Source organism: Rattus norvegicus, chromosome 8 (genome assembly GCF_036323735.1).
Source record: "Rattus norvegicus strain BN/NHsdMcwi chromosome 8, GRCr8, whole genome shotgun sequence".
Lineage (NCBI taxonomy): Eukaryota > Metazoa > Chordata > Mammalia > Rodentia > Muridae > Rattus > Rattus norvegicus.
Window position 1 is genome coordinate 131,973,946 of NC_086026.1, and position 19,138 is coordinate 131,993,083.

Consider the following 19,138-nt stretch of genomic DNA (forward strand, 5'->3'; position numbering starts at 1 on the left):
TCCTCGTGGGTCCCAGATATCCACACCATTGCAGACTCTGTGCTGATTATAATGTGAGATGATGCCTGGATACTGGGACACGTGCAACCTATCAGCCACTCTGGCCACTTCAGGGATGAGATTTGTTTCTCCAAAACGTTGGTTTTGCCCTTGTGATCTGCCTGGATGTGGATTTGGGAAGCGGAAGCCAGTGGCTGTGGGAGGAGTCCGTTCTATATGAGGATTGGCTGGCTTCTCACTGTATCTTATGGTGGTGGATCTGGACAGTTGTGGCAGACGAAAGCCCTAGCAAACTGCCTCTAAGTAACAGGCAGGACATGCAGAACTGGGTAGGCACTCGCTCAGCTTTCTCTTTTGTACGCGGGCAAGTCTCCAGCTGTCCCTGCTGTGTCCCCACTCTTGAGAATATCCAGCCCAGTAGCCATAGGGTTCAGGCATCTGCACCCATACTCACTTGGTCAGCTGTGTGACCCAGAACCACCAGCTGGTCTGTTCTGCTTCCCCAGGTCAGAGCAGTGGTTAGACTTGGTGAACACGTCTGGAATACATAGCAGACACACCTGGCAAGGAGAGGGGTAGTTAGCTGACCTCACACTGTGTCGCAGGGCTATTCCTCAGCATGTTGTGCAGCTCACCTGTCCTCATGAAATCCCAGCTTCACTAGTAGTGGCAACTGTGTTAAGCCTCCTGTTGGCCCCAATGCGTATCTGTCACCACAAGTTTGCTGACCCAGAAGGCAGTGTGCTACTTTTGAGCAGCCCTGCTGCCATTGCTCAGGTCATCAGGGATCCTGAAAGGAGTTGTGACTGACTCTGGGAGGACTCATTCCCTTCTTACCAGCTCTCTTTCTTTGTCTTCTCGAATGCAGCCGATGCACTTCCTGGAGTGCTAAGATGGCAACAGCGGTTGTGGTCCCTGACAACAAGATTCATTGAGGCAAGGACTTCCGGGACAGCCCCCCAGCCTCAGCTGCTGAACAACAAGGAGAAAGCCAAGGCCCGAAGCCTCTGGGAGTACAAAAACGCAGTCATAACTCAGGTCAGAGTCCATGGACTGGGCCCTGTGTCACTGTTTACTGAGGGAGCCTTTGCCCAGTGGTCGGTGAAGCCTTCAGGCTGGAGTGCCACAAGAGTCTTCTTTGTGAGGTGGCCTTGTCGCCTTAATTGCCCTCATTACTTTGGTTGTTTACAAAGACTTCCTGATGGAAAGAGATACTCTCAAATGGTGGCTGTCCCTCCTACCTGTCACCTTCTTCCACTAGACCTCAAGAAGCCACCTGTGTCTCTGGACTTGACCTGCAGGTTGATCCGATCTAGTATCTCTGATGAGACATGGCGCATTGTATTGATTGACAGGGATGCACAGTTGACAGCAACAGACGGCCATAAAACACCTTCTCGTTTCATAGATGAGGTTGAGACTCACACAGGTCCGAGGCCTTGCTTAAAGTACGACAGCTAATGAGGGATGAGCACAGATGAGACCGAGCATCCTGTGCCCCTCAGCTTTTCCACTTGGTTTCGTTGGCACCGAGTGTCCATTGGACTTGTTCTAGGTCAGTTTCTACAAATATGAGGTTATTCTCAATGGGTTTCTGATAACCAAATTCTTCTTAGGCCGATTTGTTTTTCACTTGCTAATTTGGGACTGGTGGTGTTTTGAGTGTGCAGTGCCTGGGGGAAGCTGTGCTGATTGAAGTCTGTGGAGGCCTCCAGGACCCTTCCTACCTGGGCTGTAGCTCAGGTGACAGTGATGACATAGCAGGGCTTGTTTGTTTGTTTGTTTTTGTTTTTGTTTTTTGTGACCCATGGCTCTAGGTCTAGCCTGCTTATCTAATGGCATTTCTTCAGCTTTATTTCCATCCTTCCGGTAGAGGGAGTCACCAGTGTGACCTGGGGATCTGAGTGCTGCCAAGTGGTTGCTCTCATACCATGCTGTATCTCTCTTGAACATAGGTCAGATAATTGATGCTGTTTCAACAGCTGTGAGCTCTTGACATCTTAAAGATGCAGTGGTGGGGAGTGAGCCCCAAGCCCCACTCCGGCTATGGAGAGCACTCCCTGATCTGTATCACCTGCCCCTCAGGTCGTTATGCTGCTGATCTGTAGCTCCTGCCTCCTAGTCCAGCAATGAGCACTGTCTTCTTAAGCATATGCTCTGGGAAACAACAGTCAGGCCTGTTACATGGAAAGAGAGGCAGCCTTAAGTAGTGGAGACAGCACTGACTTTGTTTATTATCACTCTTTTTTTCTGGAAAGGAGTTTTTGAAGAAAGTGAGTTTTTAAAAAAAAATCAATCTTTATCAACAGGTGACCACCCATTTCACAGAGGACTTTGCCCTGAATTCCGTAGTTTCTCAGCTGATGGGACTCAGCGGTGCCCTCTCGGTAAGCGGCTGGATCTCATGGGTAGCTGCAGAGAGAGGGTGAAAATGTTGGGAACATTCCTTCCATGGTTACATCCCTGTCATACTACTTCAAGGTTTTAAAGGTTATCTGGGCAGAGCCATTTGCTTTTCCTGAGACAGGGTCCTTCCTGTGCAGCCCAGTCTGGCCTTCAACTTATGATGATCCTCCTGCTTCTGCCTCCTAGCTGCAAGCCTCTCCTAAGAGGCCATGGAGGCCTGAAAGGTTAGACTCCATGTCTGACTGACTAGTTGCAAAGCCACGGCCAGGCTTAGGCCTCTCTGTGTTCTAACCTTCTTCCCCTATGACCTGATTTCCTGAATGTTTCCTTGGCAGCCATAGTGTTTATATTTGCTTAACCGAGGTGGCACAGAAGTACCCCCACTGACAAGAGCTGTTACCTTCAGTACTGCTCTTCTTTTTGCTGCACATTACTGCAGTTGTTCTTGACAAGGGAAGAACTTGTCAGTAATTGGTGGACAGAGAGAACCCTTGCCCTGGTATTCCACAGTGGGGAACCTTAGGAGACAGTCTTTGCCTTTTCCCCTAGGCCACGACACATAGGAAGCCTTGCAGAGTGCTTCCCAGAGCAGCTCTTCCTCGCCTGCTGCGACTGAGCCCCCCACTTGTCAGATGGGGTACAAACCCTGCCCTTGCGGGCAGTTGTGAGCGCTGGGTGTGTGAGAAGCTGGGTGTGTGAGCGCTGGGTGTGTGAGCGCTGGGTGTGTGTTCTGAGAGAGAAGTCTAGTCTTTTGGGCAAAGAGTAATGACTGTTTCTTCCACCTGCTCAGTCTCTGCATTGCCTTCATTCATTGCCTTCTCACCCTGCTTACTTGTACCTCAGTCTCAAATGTTCCTCTTCTTCCTCTTTAGCAAGCCTCTCAGAGACTGGTTCTCCACAGCCCTGAGTTTGAGGATGCTCTGTGTGCTCTGCTGGTGATGGCTGCCCCCCTGGCCCCTCATATAACCTCAGAACTCTGGGCAGGTATGTAAAAGTGTCCTTGTCCAACTAGTACTACTAACTATCATTTGTCCAAACCTCTAGTTGATCATTAGTTGTGGCTCAGCAAAAGTCTGTCAGAGTACTCTTCATCCCTTAAGGATTCAGTTTCTCTCTGTCTCTGTCTCTCCTCTGTCTCTCCCCTGTCTCTCCTCTCTCTTTCTCTCTCTCTCTCTCTCTCTCTCTCTCTCTCTCTCTCTCTCTCTCTCTCTCTCTCTCTCTGTGTGTGTGTGGTATTAACAGGGTGTTATTACCTACTGTGTAAGTCAGGTTAGCTGCCCCAAGAACTACTAGAGATTCTCCCCCTGTCTCCACCTTCTGTCTCCCCATAGCAGCACTCGTGGACTACAGATGCTTAGGTTACTGGGTCCAACTTTTACGTGGGTTCTGAGCATCCAAACTCAGATCATCAAGCTTGCTCAACAAGCACTTTTACCCACTCACCCCAGCCTGTTTTCATTGTCGTCTCATAAGCTCATTCAGATTTTGTCTGTTTTGGTATCCAACGCACTTCTAAATGTTCATCCAGAGTCTCCATCCCACCAGGCCCTCTGATGAGTTTTGTTTGTTTGTTTGTTGTTAGTTTATGGTGTTGGAAACGTAGTCCAGCTTTGTACATGCTAAGTGTATGCTCTGCCACTGAGCCACTCCCCAGCTTCTGATGGTATATTCATGCAATCTGGATGCTGTTCTTCCAGAAACATTTGAGCAAATTCATTCCTCTGGGAAAGGTCAGTGTTCAGTGCCCCTGCTTCCTGCTCCTTTTCTTGGAATTGCCATGATCTCTATAAGCAGTGTAAGCACAGACCCAGGGCCTCCTGGCCTACTCAGTGGGATCAGTAGCACACACAAGGATGGGGAGGTGGGGGCAGGGGCAGCTCCAAAATGCCACCAGAAGAGGATTGCCACCCACAGAAACTGACCACCACTCGGCCCTCCAGCATTCACTGTGGGCCACCAAGGCAGCCTGGGACCCAGTCCTCAGGTGGGAATGGGGAGGCTTGTTTATGTCTTCTGCAGGAAGGTCAGCTCCCCAGAGTGGGGATGAAAGGGTGCAGCTGGCCCTGCATGCTGGCCCTGCATGCTGGCCAGGCCTGTGTCTCTCACCTCCTGCATTCAGACCAATCCCATTTGTTGACCTCTCACCTTGGCTGTGTCTTTGTATTTGCCATACACATGTTGGTTATTTTCACTTAGAAGAGCAAAGTGGCAAAACCTGCACATATGCAGGGTACTAAGCTCCACCCTTGCAGCCAAGCTGCACCCACCATTCAGGGAAAGCCTGGCTAGGGACCATCCCTATAAATATGCATCCTGATTACTTCAGGAAGTCTGGGCTTCCTTGTTTTTCTCAGTGGAAATTATAACAGCTTCTGTCCAGAACATTTTTATTCAAGATCCTTTCATCTCCTAGGCATCCTGTATGACTTCCATACGGATGTTTTGGAAACCTTCCCAATACATCTGGGTCACAGGACAAGCCCCTACCAGCTCAGCAAATAAAGACACGATTGTCTGTTTTCTGTGACCTCCATTTTACTTTAGAGGAGGAAGAAGCTGGGATCTTTCCTGCATTTATCAGAAGGCCACTAAGTTCATTGAGAAGTACAATAGCTCGGGCCAGGACCTGCTGTGTGCACCAAGAGGAGGCTAGGACAGCTTGGCACTGGGAGGAGGAGGCCAGGCCGGTACTCCTTGGGCCCTAAGGAGCCTTCACTTCCTTCCTAGTAACTGGCAATACCGATCACCTAGGTATCAGACAGGAAAACTTTAAAAGCTGCAGTGAATGCAGTTGAGTCAAGGCAGTGGCCTGTCCACTGCTCAGGCTTACCTAAGGTCTATTAGTTTCAGTCTGTGAGAAGAAGGAGAACTTGTGATGGGTGTAAATGAGCAATTACTAACTCATGGTTCAGTAAGACTGATCCTGTGTTTGTATACACATGCATGCACACTTGTGTTTTTTCGTGTGTGTTTGCAGTCCTGGTGTCAGACCCAGGTAGTGTTCATGCTAACAGACATTGCTCACTGACCTGCATCTCTGGATCTTTTCCTCTGAGTAAAGGAAGCAGCATGTGTTGACGCACATCCTGGCCCAAGTTCTACCTGCTTGCATACCCGTACTTTGAGTATCCGAAGCCAGTGGTCCCAAACCAATCCCAGTATAATAATATTTAAAAGAAAACCCACAAATCAATGGGGAAAGAAAGCTTTATGCAATAACTGGGTGTGTAAAGTTTACTTTGTGTTTTTGAAGATAATTTTTACATTATAAATAAAATAAATTACTGGTAAGTTTGAAAGTTAAATAGAAAAAAAAAATGAAACTTTCCAAAGAAACCAGAAGAAAACTGTTGAACTGATTTCACAGTATACGTAAATATCTTTTCAAACTACAAAGGAGCTGTGAGTGTAGCTCAGTGGTGGAGTTCTTACTTAACACATGCAAACCTCAAGTTCATCGCAGCACAACTGTAATGCACACATAAGCAGTATACGTAGAAGAATAAACTTCTTATGAAGAACACATAAAGCATTGTTCTTAGAGAAAAGGAAGATCCCGAGGTACATCCCAGTGCTGGGCCTACTTAGCTGGAGGCACTGGGTTCCATTCCTAGCTCCAAAAGGAAGACGCCCCAGCTGTCCATTCTTGTGACCCACCCTGAGCCAAGAGTCCGTTCATGAGGGGTCTAGTGAGGCAAGATTATGGAGTAGGGTGAGAATGCTAAGTTCCCAGGAGGGCTGAGGGCATCCTTCTGTCCAGTGTACTCTGTGTGAAAAGGGCTGGGGACAAGATTTTCAGATCCCGATACTCATGGCAGGAGAAGCTTGTGAGGACAGCCTGTCCTTGGGGCCTGCTCTCAGGAAGCCATTCCTTCTCCAGCAACAGGGTAGCCCCACGACATGGCAGCCTGCTTGTCCACTCATTTCAGACTCCCATGTCCATCCATCCTCACATCCCTGCATGCTGTTAAAGAAAGCCAACTGATACCTGGGATCACACCAGCTGTGGGAAGAGGTCAGCTCCTCCCTGTGCAGAAGCACACCACTTGATCCTCAGGCCCTAAGCAATCTTGATTTCTAACCCATTGATCAGCCATACGTACAATCATAAGAGTGTCAAATAGGAAAAAGTTTTAAAATTTATAAGGAATCTCTGATATTGGCACAGGAACCCAATGCAGAAACCTGCGAAACAGAAACACAAGTACTACTCAGGGTGGCCAGTCCACAGCCTCATGGAAAAAGTTATCCATTCAGGACTTCCCTCGCCTCCTCAGAAGGCTCTAAGCCAAGGGCAGAGCCTTGCACCCTGTTCACGAATTGCCCCTGTGTGTTCAGAGTGGCCTGACCTTCTGTGTTGGTGTTGCAGGCCTGGCGCTGGTACCAAGCAAGCTCTGTGACCGGTATGCCTGGGATGCTGGTGTGATGCTTCAGGCCTGGCCCACTGTGGACTCACAGTTTCTTCAGAAGCCTGATATGGTTCAGATGGCTGTTCTGGTGAGTGCCACCCACAGGGCCTGACTGGTCTACAGACTATCGCTCTCCTACCAGTGACCCATCACCCCAGCCCCCAGCCTCCCCTTCCTCCTGACCAAGCCTACAATACAGAGGTTTGTGTTCCCTTCTCTGGACCTTCAGTATATCCCAGAAACATGTAAGCTTCAACTCTCAGGGCCTGGAAGGACTGGAAAGGGGAAACACCAGCCCAGTCTGCCTTAATGGCTCCAGGGTCTTCCAGCTGCATTTAGGAGCACCTGGGTAGGTTTAGGGGACACACATAGAAGGTAACAGTAAAGAATCCCTCTGTTGTGCTAGAGAAATGGCTTGATGGTTAAGAGCACTGGACGTTCTTCCAGAGGATGTGAGTTTGGTACCCAGCACCCACATGGTGGCTGACAGCCATCTGTAACTACAGTTCCATGGGCTCTGGTGCCCTCTTCTGGTCTCCACTGGCACCAGGCATGCATATGGTACACAAATATACATGCAGGAGACTACCCACTCACGTGTGTGTGTGTGTGTGTGTGTGTGTGTGTGTGTGTGTGTGTGTGTATAATCTCAAACATATCTCAGTAAAGCTACATAAAACTTTTTGGTAACTGTATCATTTTCGATATATAAGAGTATAATGTAGGGGGGGAAAGTCAAAGGTTTTGTTTTTGTTTTGTTTTTATTTTTGTTTTGTTTTAAGACAAGGTTTCTCTATGCTCTGTAGACTCAGCTGGCCTCAAACTCACAGAAATCCTCCTGCCTCTACCTCTGCCTCCTGAGTGTTGGGATTAAAGGCATGCACCACCATGCCCAGCCCAAAGTTCAAATTTTTGTTTTATTTTGTTTTTAGCTTCTGGGGTTGAGCCTAGAGCCCAGTGCATTCTGGTCAAGTAGTGTCCTGTTTAGCTGCATTCCCAGCCCTCTTCTTATTTCTCACTTTAAGACCAGGTCTCGGTAAATTGCCCAAACTGATCTTGAACTTGATCTGTAACCTACATTAGCCCTGAACTGTCCTCTTGCCTCAGCCTCCAAGCTATCTAGAGTTACAGACCTGCGCCACCAGACCCAGCAAGAATTGGGCCTTTTTGTTTTCCCCTTAAACCTTTTTATGTAAACACTAGGTCCCTGTATGTTCCCTCTATGCAGGTTCCGTTTGTTTAATATGAGGAAAATGCTATGGCTCATGTGGCAGACGATGAAGATAGGGATTGGTTTTTTCACCTGATCCTCTGGGTGACAGGTGGACTGGAAGTAGGTCATTTTCATCCCGATGTGATTTTCCTTGTCTTATTCTACAGGAGGCTACACCATTCTTAGTTAAGGAAACAAGCTCAAAGAAATGACTTACTTTACCCATGTCCAGTCCTGACTCGAGGCCAGGCACAGTGCTAGGTTCTAGGGGTACAAATCAAACAAAAGCCTGGCACTGTGGTTTGCCCTGTGGTCTCAGCACTTGAGAATCTGAAGCAGGTGGACCACTGTAAGTGTGATGCTGCCAGGGCTATATGGTAAGAGTTTGTCTCAACAGAAACAAAGTCCCAGTCGGGCAACAGGGTTCCTATCTTCATGGAGCCTAAAGTCCAGGGAGACAGAAGAGCACAAAAGAAGGGAAAGAATAAACAAGGTGAGCATGTGCTGTGGAAGGTGCCAGCATTACACTCCACCCTGGAGGCTGAGAAACAAAACATCTCCTGAGAGCCGTCTGGCCAGCCTGGCTCCAGTGTACTTGTGCCAAACCTGTGCCACAGGAAGCCATGCTCAGACAGAATGCTGAGCTTGAGTCTGAGCCTCCTCACCCTACCTCCCTGGGAACTCCCTCACTCTTTCTGTTCTTTTTCTTCTCAGATCAACAACAAAGCCTGTGGCAAGATCCCTGTGCCCCAGCATGTTGCCCAAGACCAGGACAAAGTCCATGAATTTGTTCTCCAGAGTGAACTAGGCATCAAGCTGCTGCAGGGGAGAAGCATCAGGAAGGCCTTCCTCTCCCCCAGGACGGCCCTCATCAACTTCTTGGTGAAGGAGTGACTGGGGCTTCCTCCTCTGTCCAGATCAAGGGAAGGAATGTTAGCTGAGACAATGAGACAAACATCAGGGACATTGGCTTTTGTGCCAGGACCAACTGGAGTCAGCAGGAGGCCTGTGTGCTGCAGTCTAGACCTAGGTGAGAATGGATGTGGGCAAAGACGAATGAGAGGAGAAGATTCATTCAGTTGTCCTGTACCCCTCCACTTCCACTCAGGGCATGAAGCCGCCAGAGATGCTGCCGAGTTGGAGTAAGAAGCGGGCAAGGCTGGCGAGCTCGCCAGGAGCTTTGCACCTCACCATGGTGCTGTCTCAGGTTCTTCCCAGTGGTCGGGTAGACCAGAGGAGCCACTTAGGCCCAGGACCTGCACAATAGTTGGCTGTTCAACTGTGGAACTGGACATGGACACAGGTGTCTCTGCAAATTGTTCTGCAGATGTCTCCAGCACCCTTCAACTATGTCACACAGGTCTCGTCCACTCCCACCGGGTGGTCTGTTCTGAGTTTAATGAATGCTCTGGGACAGGACTCCACTTTTGAGTCTGAACAGAAGGACTGAATCACAGCCACTGTTTCAACATGTAGAGTGTGCTCTGTGGTGAGTAGAGCATTGTTCTGAGCTGCTGATCCTCACCAGAACCCCATCACAGCCCAGTGGGGGGCTTGAACCCCAGATGGCTCACAGGGGCCCCAGATAGTGACACCACTGTCATTGAGTTGGCCCCTGTAGTGTTACTAACAAAAGCAAGTTCATCAGAGAAGAACAGAACTGTTGCTTCCTGGGTGTGACACGTCCTGTGTGGGAGACAGCTATATCATAACAGGTGTGGACCAGTAAATTAGGCAAAGCTGACTTTATGTGGGTCATCAGTAAAATGCTATTACAGTCATGACCTGAACAAGCTCTGTATCTGTAATCTGAAGTCACCCAGAAGTGGCTGTAATGTCATCTCATGCCTTCAGATGCCTTTTAATGTCATAAACATATCACTGTAAGTGCAACTTTTATTCTCCTGAAGCGACTGTCTTCTCAGAGGCTTATTGACTCAGTCTGCTAACCTGGGCCTAGTCTGAAAGCTTCTAGCCTCCATACCATCTAATTTAGGTCTAGAATGTTTTCAGCCTCTGAGACCCTTTCTTGTTCTTTCTGAGCTCTGGCTGGCTGATCCAGCTGTTGTAGCTCAAACTCCTCCACAAGCTGACACTGTCTGATCCAGTCTGACCTGCCCCCCCCCTCTCTCTCTGTGTGTGTGTGTGTGTGTGTGTGTGTGTGTGTGTGTGTGTGTGTCCTGAATCGATCTGCTTGACCTCAAACTAACTCTAGCAATCTGTTCTAGGCTTCTGGCTCCTTCTCATTCTGTTTTTCTCTGTCTTCACCTGTGTCTAGCTTGTTCTCCAGCCTTCCTCTGTAAAACTCTCCCAGTAAAACTGCCCTCTTTCCCCCCTTTCTCTGCATTGCCCTCTCTTAATTAGCTTCCCTTTCTTCACTCTTTTCCAGAGCTCTGGCATATCCTATTCTGTCGAATCTTTCTCTGATTCATCGTTTTGCCACTCAATTAGACATCACTTTCAAACATAGGTGCTTCCTTCTGCAAGCTTACTTTACCTTCATTGTTTGGAAGTGAAGGTGTATGCTAAGGGTGTGTCTATATTCCAGCCAAAGTGATTAAAGGTGTGTGCTAAGGTTGAGCCACACCACAACTAGAAACAGATTTTTTTTTTTTTTCAGTAAATAACACAGTTTGTCTGGGTGGACAAATACCCTGCAAAATATCAATTCGAGACATAGCTGATCTTGGTACAAGCCTAGATTCCAGTTCTAAGGGCTAATGGGGAGCAGACCAATGTCTTTTACCATCACAGGCCCTGGCTCTGTGCTACCTCCCTGGAATACCTGTGGTCCATCACCTTCCGCTCATACTCCATTCAGACAATGCTCACCTAGGCCCACAAACAAAAGGGTCTTAAGTTTGATACTGTGCCTGGTCTCAAGGCCTAGAAATTCCAACTTAATTATAGCTATCATAAAGGATTTTTAAAAATGTTTACAAATGAGGACCTAGCTTGGCAAGGTCCTAGGTTCCATCTCCAACAGGAAAAAGCAGGACAACTCTACCAAAGAAACTAATTACACACTTGTAATCCCAATATGTGAGAATTGAGGAATGAGGATCATGAGTTTAAAGCATCCTTGGTTACACGAGACTCTGTCTCAAAGAAAAACTACCAATGCTCCTCATGGGCAACAAAGTTTGAAAACCACTGAGTTAATGGATGTTACGAACCATAATTTCTACCCAGTCCTCTCTCCTTCATTTTCATCTTACCTGAGATGAGGTTAGCCCAGTACCGTGAGAAAGTAGAGTTGGGAGAGATTATGATCAGAAGGGACGGCAGGGCCACAACTCTGGAGAGTTGTTTTAAGAGGACTCTCAAGATGACACAAATGACAGTCCCATGACACACAGGAAGCACATGGATGGTTAAAGTGAGGGGTTTTTAGCTTTGTTTTGTTTTTTTGTTTTGTGTTTTCCTGGAATAAGCTCAAGTTGGGCGTTATCTGCCCCAAACAGTGGACCAGTAAAGTCTGTAGGCTGCTGGGATGACACACTGGACATTGGAAAACATTCTCTCCAAGAAGATGAAACTTGGAAACACAAGCTCATGGTACTTCATATGAGGCAGTAGATATGGTAGAGCATTTGGACAGAAAATTGCTCCCTGTGGAGTGCATGGGGTGGGGCATGAACTGAGTCAGAAACTCATTATCTTGGTTAGTTTCCATTAAAACCCTAGAGGGTAGGAATTATTCTCACAAATATGAAGAAACTCAGGCTCAGTAATTTGCCTAGTTTTCAAAGTTAGTGTGAGGAAAAGGCAGGGTGTAAACTCTTATCTGACTTCTCTTAATGCTGTCCTGCTGTGTCACCAGGCCCGTCTTGATTACTTTGTGACAACATGATGAGATCCCAGTCTTTCCAGCAATCTGGCTGGGACTCCCTCATGGGGAACTAGTCAGTCTCTAAGTCTGTAAAACACAGCAAGCAGTGCCTGTTCTGTGGGGCAGTTGAGAGGCCGTGAGCCTGGACTTGGTTCTACATGGGCAGGAAAAAGGTTGTTGCTAGCTACTGGGAGATTCAAGCTCCAAGAGGATGAAGGTTATTTGTGTTGAGGAAGTAGATGAAGAGAATTTATGAGCAAGAAAAATTGTGCTCTATGTGGATCCTGCCAGAGCGGGCATGTGCCAAAGAAAATGAAACTGACTCCAAGAACAAAAAACTAAATGAGGTGGTAGACTGCCCGGGCATTCCTCCTCGCAGCTCGAGTGCACTCCTTCAGAGAACAGATCATTACACATAGAAGCATCGAGTCAGTGGGAGAAAAGGCAGCCAACTAAAGTCAGTTTTTACAATTGTGACATGGAAGTGTGGTCCTCACCCTTTGAGCCAGCCTCGCTCCACAGCCCATGTTGTGCTGTAACTGACAGATCTTCCTGCCTCATCCTCCCGAGTACCGGGATTTCAGCTATGCATCACCATAATTTTAAACTTTTATTTATGTGTACGTGTGTGTACCAGCTTGTCTGTATGTATACCATATATGTGCAGGTGACTGCAGAAGCCAGAAGAGGAGGTTGGGTCACCTGGACCTAGAGGTACAGGAGGTTGTGAGCCTCCCTATGTGGGTGCTGGGAACTGAACTTCAGTCCTCTGTAAGAGCAGCAAGTTCTCTTTAACAACTGAGCTGTCTCTCCACCCCTACAAATCACTTGAGGGTCTTTCCTTCTGTTTATGATTTCGTATTTTCTTTTTCCTTTTTTGGGGTGGGGGGCATCTAGTATTTCAACAATAGGGAAGATATAAATGTGTATAAAGTCAGCTCAGTGTGGTAGTGCATATCTACAGTCCCAGCATTGGGTAGCCTAGGCAGGAAGATCCCCAAGGGGATACTAAATGGAAGAAAAACAAGTATAGTGTGACAACCACGCACCTGAATTAGGATCTGGGCCTTTGTCTTACTTTCATCCTTTGTGTCAGGGTGTCCAGCGCTCTGGGAATATGGGTAGAGTTAAGGAATATTTCTTCCTTTGCATGAAACCGAGTCCAGAGAGTCACAGCAACACGAAGTCAGCATTGGTCTAGGCACTAGGTCTGAATAGAAAGGGGGGCTTCTTCTAAGCTAGCCTTGTGATCTTGTAGAAGGTGCTCATGTGTCTGTATTGAGCAAGGCCCTCCTGCCCTTCAAGCCATCAAGATTGTTGATGAGATCAGACAGAAAACTCAGCCTGGGTCAAGACCCGTTCCCATAAGCTCTCTTGAAATCCCCACTCCACAAATATCCCACTTATAGAATCTTTTGCAGAATCCCTGTGCTGCTTTGAGAATGTGAGTGGAATGACTGCAGAGTGGGAATCAGTCACACCCTACATAGCTCATGGGAAGGTGGAGGAGAGCCCAGGGAGAAGAGCAAGAGAACAACAGCTACTTGCTTTGTGGGAGGTCAATGGCTCATATCCAGGATGATGAGTTCAGAAAATGGAATCTGAGATGACCAGCAGTGAACAAGTGGGAACTCCTCCTGGAGTGTAGAGGGTGGGGATGACCCTGCAAGGCAGGGGAGGACAGGACAGACCTGAGACAAAGGTCTCAGCTCTAAGTCCGAATTCCCAGAGTTGACCCCTCACCCTCGCCTGCATCCTTGGAGAAGAAAAATAGGTAGAGGAGTAATGAGGCCCTAGGGGAGGAGGCCAGGCCTGCTGGAACTCGACACCTATGACTTACATCCCTGACCCACACACCCTGAACCTAAATTCCAGTGTTCGTTCAGCTTCTGTAAGAGCGCAGCTAAGCCAGTAAGCACTTAGTGTAGAGATGCTGTGGACTGTGAACCCTGCTGACAGCAGCAACAAGGCTGTTCTGTATCACATAAGGAGCCTTGCTCAAGACCATACAGAGAAAAGAGCAGAGTTCCAACTCGCTCCACTGTTTTATGGAGCCAGCCTGCACCCTCTGGGCTTCCCAAGGCGGATCTGATGTCTAGGTTCTCTCATGTTCCCAAGCCACCCTAGGAACTGGTGAGTGGGCGTTTCCCCAGCCTGTGACTGAAAAAGTTGGTTACCGTTGATAAGCAACCGAGCCTGGCACACGTGAACCTAGACTCACCAGCCTGAAGAGTCGTTACCCGTGACGGACAAAGGGAGTTTCCCCTCAGCACTGTCACCAGGACTCAGACATCAGGAAGTAACTCTAGCGTGGCCGCACATACTGAGGAAAGTTTGTGGAAAAGGAAGCTGAAAAGTAGGATGGGGCCGACTAATAACGTTTCTAGAAATTTCTCTAGGACATCCTTTCCACAGACATGGAAGAGCCTATCCAGGATTCCTTAAGCATGGCCTGCCCTGGAATTAGGAGATTGGATCCTAAGAGAGGAATCTTCTTTCATAGGCGTAATAAGACATGGGGATTGGGATGAGAGGTGTTGGCGGCACTGCACTGAAATGAGGAGGCTACACCATGTGGGTCACTCCTCAAGAGTAAGGGCAAGACCTCTTCTCTAGTAAAGGCCAGAGGGGTTTTGTCAAGTGGCATTAGGCAGACAGACCAGCTCCAGGGACCCAATTTGTGGCCTCAGAGGACACCTGTGTGTGTGTGTGTGTGTGTGTGTGTGTGTGTGTGTGTGATAAATAAATAAATAAATAAATAAATAAGTAAGTAAAATAAAGCATTGGCATCAGAACCCAATGCTTAACTCCAGTGTCTCACAGGGCAAGTATTATTCCTGACAGTCTAATTCTCCAGAGGAGAGAATGGGGTGAGGGGCTCTGATCCATGAATCCCAGCATGCTGGAGGGTGTGAGGTCCTAGCAGCTACCATCTGCAAAGCCTGGCTTTTGAGGTTGCTGAAGATATTGGTGTAGCCTACCGAGAAGTGGGGAGGTGGAAAGCCAGAAGAGATTGAGAACTAGATCTCAAATTGCACATAGTCCTTTTGCCTACTTCCTCTTGGCAAGAGTTGAGTCATAAGAGGTCAGCCAGTTTGAATGAAGCTAGGCAGCTGCTCCCAGAAACAGTGCTTCCTTGGAGTGGAAACCTCATCCCTGAACTAGAGAGGAGGTCCTTAGCCCTGCAGGAGAGGAGGACCCCAGTCCTGGCACCCACATGACCATTCTTAGTTGTCCAAGTCTTGAAATGTCTTTATCTTGTAAGAATCTAAATGCTCTGCTGACACTGCTCAACAAACACATCCTGAGTGATAGCCATGTACCTTCTAAATCTGAGAGCAGCTGACTATGGTCTGAAATAGCTGTACAATCAGAGTCCTTTGCTGTCTGCCAAACTGGGCCACTAGCCCTCTGCTCTGGCTCAGATCCCACTCTCTATCCCACAATGATGTGTGATGTAGACCTTCTTTGTGCTGATCTTGGCACCAAGGGTTAGCTCTTTGATCTCCAATCCTCCCTGTCTTCCATGAGACCCACACATTGGTTTGTATGGATAATAATTTAGAGTACAAGAACTTTTGAAAGGTATGGAGGTGCCCCACAGGAAAACTGAGGGTTCTTCCAGGTTTCTACTTCTGAAGGAGCATGACTGTTCACGCAAGGTAGAAATGGGTCACTTCTTTGAGTGTCTCTATGTGCCGTGGTTCTCATTGCATGCCAACACATACATGTGCCATCCCACCACACTCATACACATACAGCACCACCTACACATTGTATATACCAAACCACATATGAACACACCATATACTTCTAATTACACATTCATGTCTCACAAATGAACACAGCCCTCCATACAACACATGCACACACATGCACACACACACACACACACACACACATATATAAAGTAAACATACATCCATACATCACTCTCCTTATATAGCACATACCACATATATGACACACAGCAACAGACCTGATTTAGGAAAAGGTATATGGTGATTTGGTTTTGTTTCTCAAAGAAATGTGCCTTGCACTATATGCCTGGTGCAGGGGGACAGCTAACTCAAGAACTAATAAAGTCCCAGCTATGAGGTAGTTGCCCAGTCTAGAGCCTGAGGGAATGACTGAACATATTGTTCCCCTTCTCCCCATGTGTTCAGACAGAACAGTAGTCCTGCAGTTGTATACAAGTGTTCCCATCATTTGACAGTGGCTGGACCTGATTCTCACCACCATAGCAGATTAGGTCTCCTACTGGCTAAGGCCCTGAGTGTCTAAAGGCAAATTGTGACTCATTCTATTACTAAAAGTCACAACCTTGGATACAAATTTAAAATGCTAATGAGACCTGCAATGCATGAAGTTGTTTGTACAATGACACACACAGATACAGATCCGAGGAGAAGCTCACACTATGCATCTATCTCCACTACAGGAGAACCCTAGCTCTGTTCAGTGGGGCTATCTGAGCTACTAAACTGCCCCAGCCAGTTCCTGCCTAGAAACGTCTCTGTTTCTGTTACAGTTGTGTCGCTGCATAATCCTGTATCTTGTTACACAAGAACCTGGAACCCTGAGAGGCGTATAATCGAACCCCGACCTGCCTTGGTTCTCCCTTGTCTCTAGCATACTCCAGGTTTAATGTCCCCTCCACACAGTTCTTCCTCAACTGTTTGCTCCTCCGCCATGTCTTGTCCCTCCTGCCTGTTGTCTCTGAGAAGTGTATCCTTTCTTCCTTGATGAAGCCAGAGAGTGACACTCGTCTTCTCAGCAGTTTGATTTGCTCCTGTATCTTTTATCTGGGGCAGCAGTGATCTGCCTTGCTGTGGTGGCATACACAACCCTCAGGAGGTGAAGGATGAAAGCTTGACAGTGAAATGCTGTCCTGTCCCCAGTTCTGCCTTCTGGGGCTCTGAATACTCACATTGAGGCTGTAGAACCTAAAACACTGTAGGAACCAGATGACTCCTGAGCTGGGATTTTGTATTCTTTTGTTTGGTTGTTTGGTTGGTTGGTTGGTTTTTAGGGCTGCGTTGAAAAAGTGCCACAAATTTAGCAATTTAAACAGTAAACAACCATCCTTTCACACTGCTAGAGGCCATGATTCCAAGGCAGGGTGTGGTAAGCCACTAGCAGGTAGTGTTGTCCTCCTTTACTTGAAGCTTCGCCCCTCCAGGTCCTGAGCATCACGTCATAAACAAGTGAGGAAGAACGACTTTACTCTGAGGTAAGCTGCAGCTCAACCCACACTGCACAGCAGCTTGACTTTTTGACATCAACAGAGCTGGCAGGACAACATGTGGCCAACCACCAACAGAAAAACAAGACCATCCAGGAGCAGCTAGGATCGGAGCAGCCAAACAATAAGACCACCAGCTGTCCTCTGCTTCGTCACAGTGGCATTCCATGTCTGTCTTGCAGGACTGCCCGCTCTCATCATGTACATACCTGACACCACAACACATCCAGAAAACTGGATAAAACAGAAAAAGGAAGTAAAACCTACTCTAGGTAACCCAGACCCACTCCTGGAATTCCCTGTCTTTTTTCATGCTTGAACTCATAAACAATTCTTCCTTGCTGGGTGAGCTATCTAAAATCCCTGGGGAGGTGACCTTCTCTTGAAAAGTGTGCACTTTTTTGTGAGTGGGGTACTTTTATCCCGTAATAAATTCTGAAGCCTTTCTCAGCTGTGACTTCTTTCCCTCCCTCTCTCCCTTACTCCCTCCTTCCCTCTCCCTCCCTCCCCTCATCTTCTCTTTCCTCTCTTTCTAAGACAGGGTCTCACCTCATCCCCTCCTGACTTCCATTTCCCATCCTGCTGCTTTCCACCTTCTAAGTGCTGGATTAAGTAAAATCCACCATGTTTTACTTACCTTTCATAATTCTTTTTATTTTTGAGACAGGGTAACCTTGGTTATCCTGGAACTCGTGTAGGCCTTCCATAATTCTTTGTGTAAGGGTTTTGCCTGTGCCCATGGAAGTCTAAGGAGAACATTGGATTCCCTGAAACTGGACTTATAGATGGCTGTAAGTCACTATGAGAATGCTGGGAATTTAACCCGGATCCTCTCTAAGAGCAACCAGTGTTCTTAAGCTTTGAGTCATGGTCTCCAACTCTCTTTCATAGTTTTTAACTGGCACGTTCTGTAAGAAAAGTTAGGTCAGAAGCCAGGTGTGGTGGGTCATACCTTTTATCTGAGTTCTCAGGAGGATCTCTATGAGTTCAAGGCTAGCCTGGTCAATATTTTGAGTTCCAGGCCAGTCAGTGAACCTTGGACTGCTGTTTCAGGAATCCTAGGTCAAAGTTGCTGTGGGTAGCAGGCATGTTGTAGCTCTCAACAGGGGCCAGCTGTAGCATGCCCTGGCAGGGAGCATCCAAGGGAGCTGACTCAGCACAGCTCTGGTGATAAGTCTGTAATAGTGTATAAGGGACCCTAAGGAATTAAAATTTCATCAGGTGTGGTGGCACGCCCTTAATCCCAGCACTTGGGAGAAAGAAGCAGGCAGATCTCTGAGTTCAATGCCAGCCTTGTATACAAAATGAGTTCCAAGACAGTCAGGGATACACAGAGAAGCCCTGTTTTGGAAAACCAAAGGAAGGAAAGAAGGAAAGAAGGAAGGAAGGGAAGGAAGGAAGAAAAGAAAGAAAAAAATCTTCAGGAACTCCTATGCTGTGTACTGGTGGTGAAAAAAGCCTTTAGCTCTGGCTCCATGGAGGAACTGAAGAGAAGTCTGTCTCCTGGGAGACCATGAGGTCTTATTTCAGGTGCTGGCTTTTGTCCTTTTCTGTATATTGTAACATGTCCAGGAGCAAAGCATAGAAAACCCAGGAGTTCTTCCTTCCCCTATTTTAGCCTAAACTAAATAAGTCCATTCTTGTTACTAGTTTTTGTCCCCCAGATCTCTGGGAAAACTGCTAGCAGCAGACCTCAGGTTCTTGTTACAGGTCCAAACACAACAGCCAGGCATCTAGGGTTTATCCCAGGGTAGGGCCAGGATCTACAGTGGGCCAAGGGTTCTGTTAGTTCTGGTTCTCCCCAACTTAAATTATGTCAGTTTCCAACTAGGTGCAGCCATGGGAAAGAGGCAGCCAGTGCTATCAGGACTCTCTGTCAACTAGAGAGAAGGTCAGTCAGGACAGATGACCCCATAGCTCAGGGAGAAGCCGAGTGGGACTTAGATCAAGGAAAGGTAGGTGGTCTCCCAGAAAATTAAACCTTTTCAACACAATCTGGAGGTAATTATGTGTGGTGGTAGTAGGATTGCCAT

The 19,138-nt window shown here is 47.5% G+C and overlaps 1 protein-coding gene across 2 annotated transcripts in view; it reads left to right on the forward strand.

Moving 5' to 3' along the window:
- Lars2 (leucyl-tRNA synthetase 2, mitochondrial) overlaps positions 1-9,921 on the forward strand; it is a 96,139-nt gene extending 86,218 nt beyond the window's left edge. For both annotated transcript variants that reach the window (XM_008766727.4, NM_001413842.1), the window contains 5 exons: positions 869-1,038; positions 2,310-2,387; positions 3,279-3,390; positions 6,776-6,903; positions 8,743-9,921. In XM_008766727.4, the coding sequence (XP_008764949.1) occupies positions 869-1,038; positions 2,310-2,387; positions 3,279-3,390; positions 6,776-6,903; positions 8,743-8,922 (668 nt within the window). In that variant the 3' untranslated portion in view covers positions 8,923-9,921. The remainder of the gene's footprint in view (positions 1-868; positions 1,039-2,309; positions 2,388-3,278; positions 3,391-6,775; positions 6,904-8,742) is intronic.
- Positions 9,922-19,138: the final 9,217 nt, after the last annotated feature.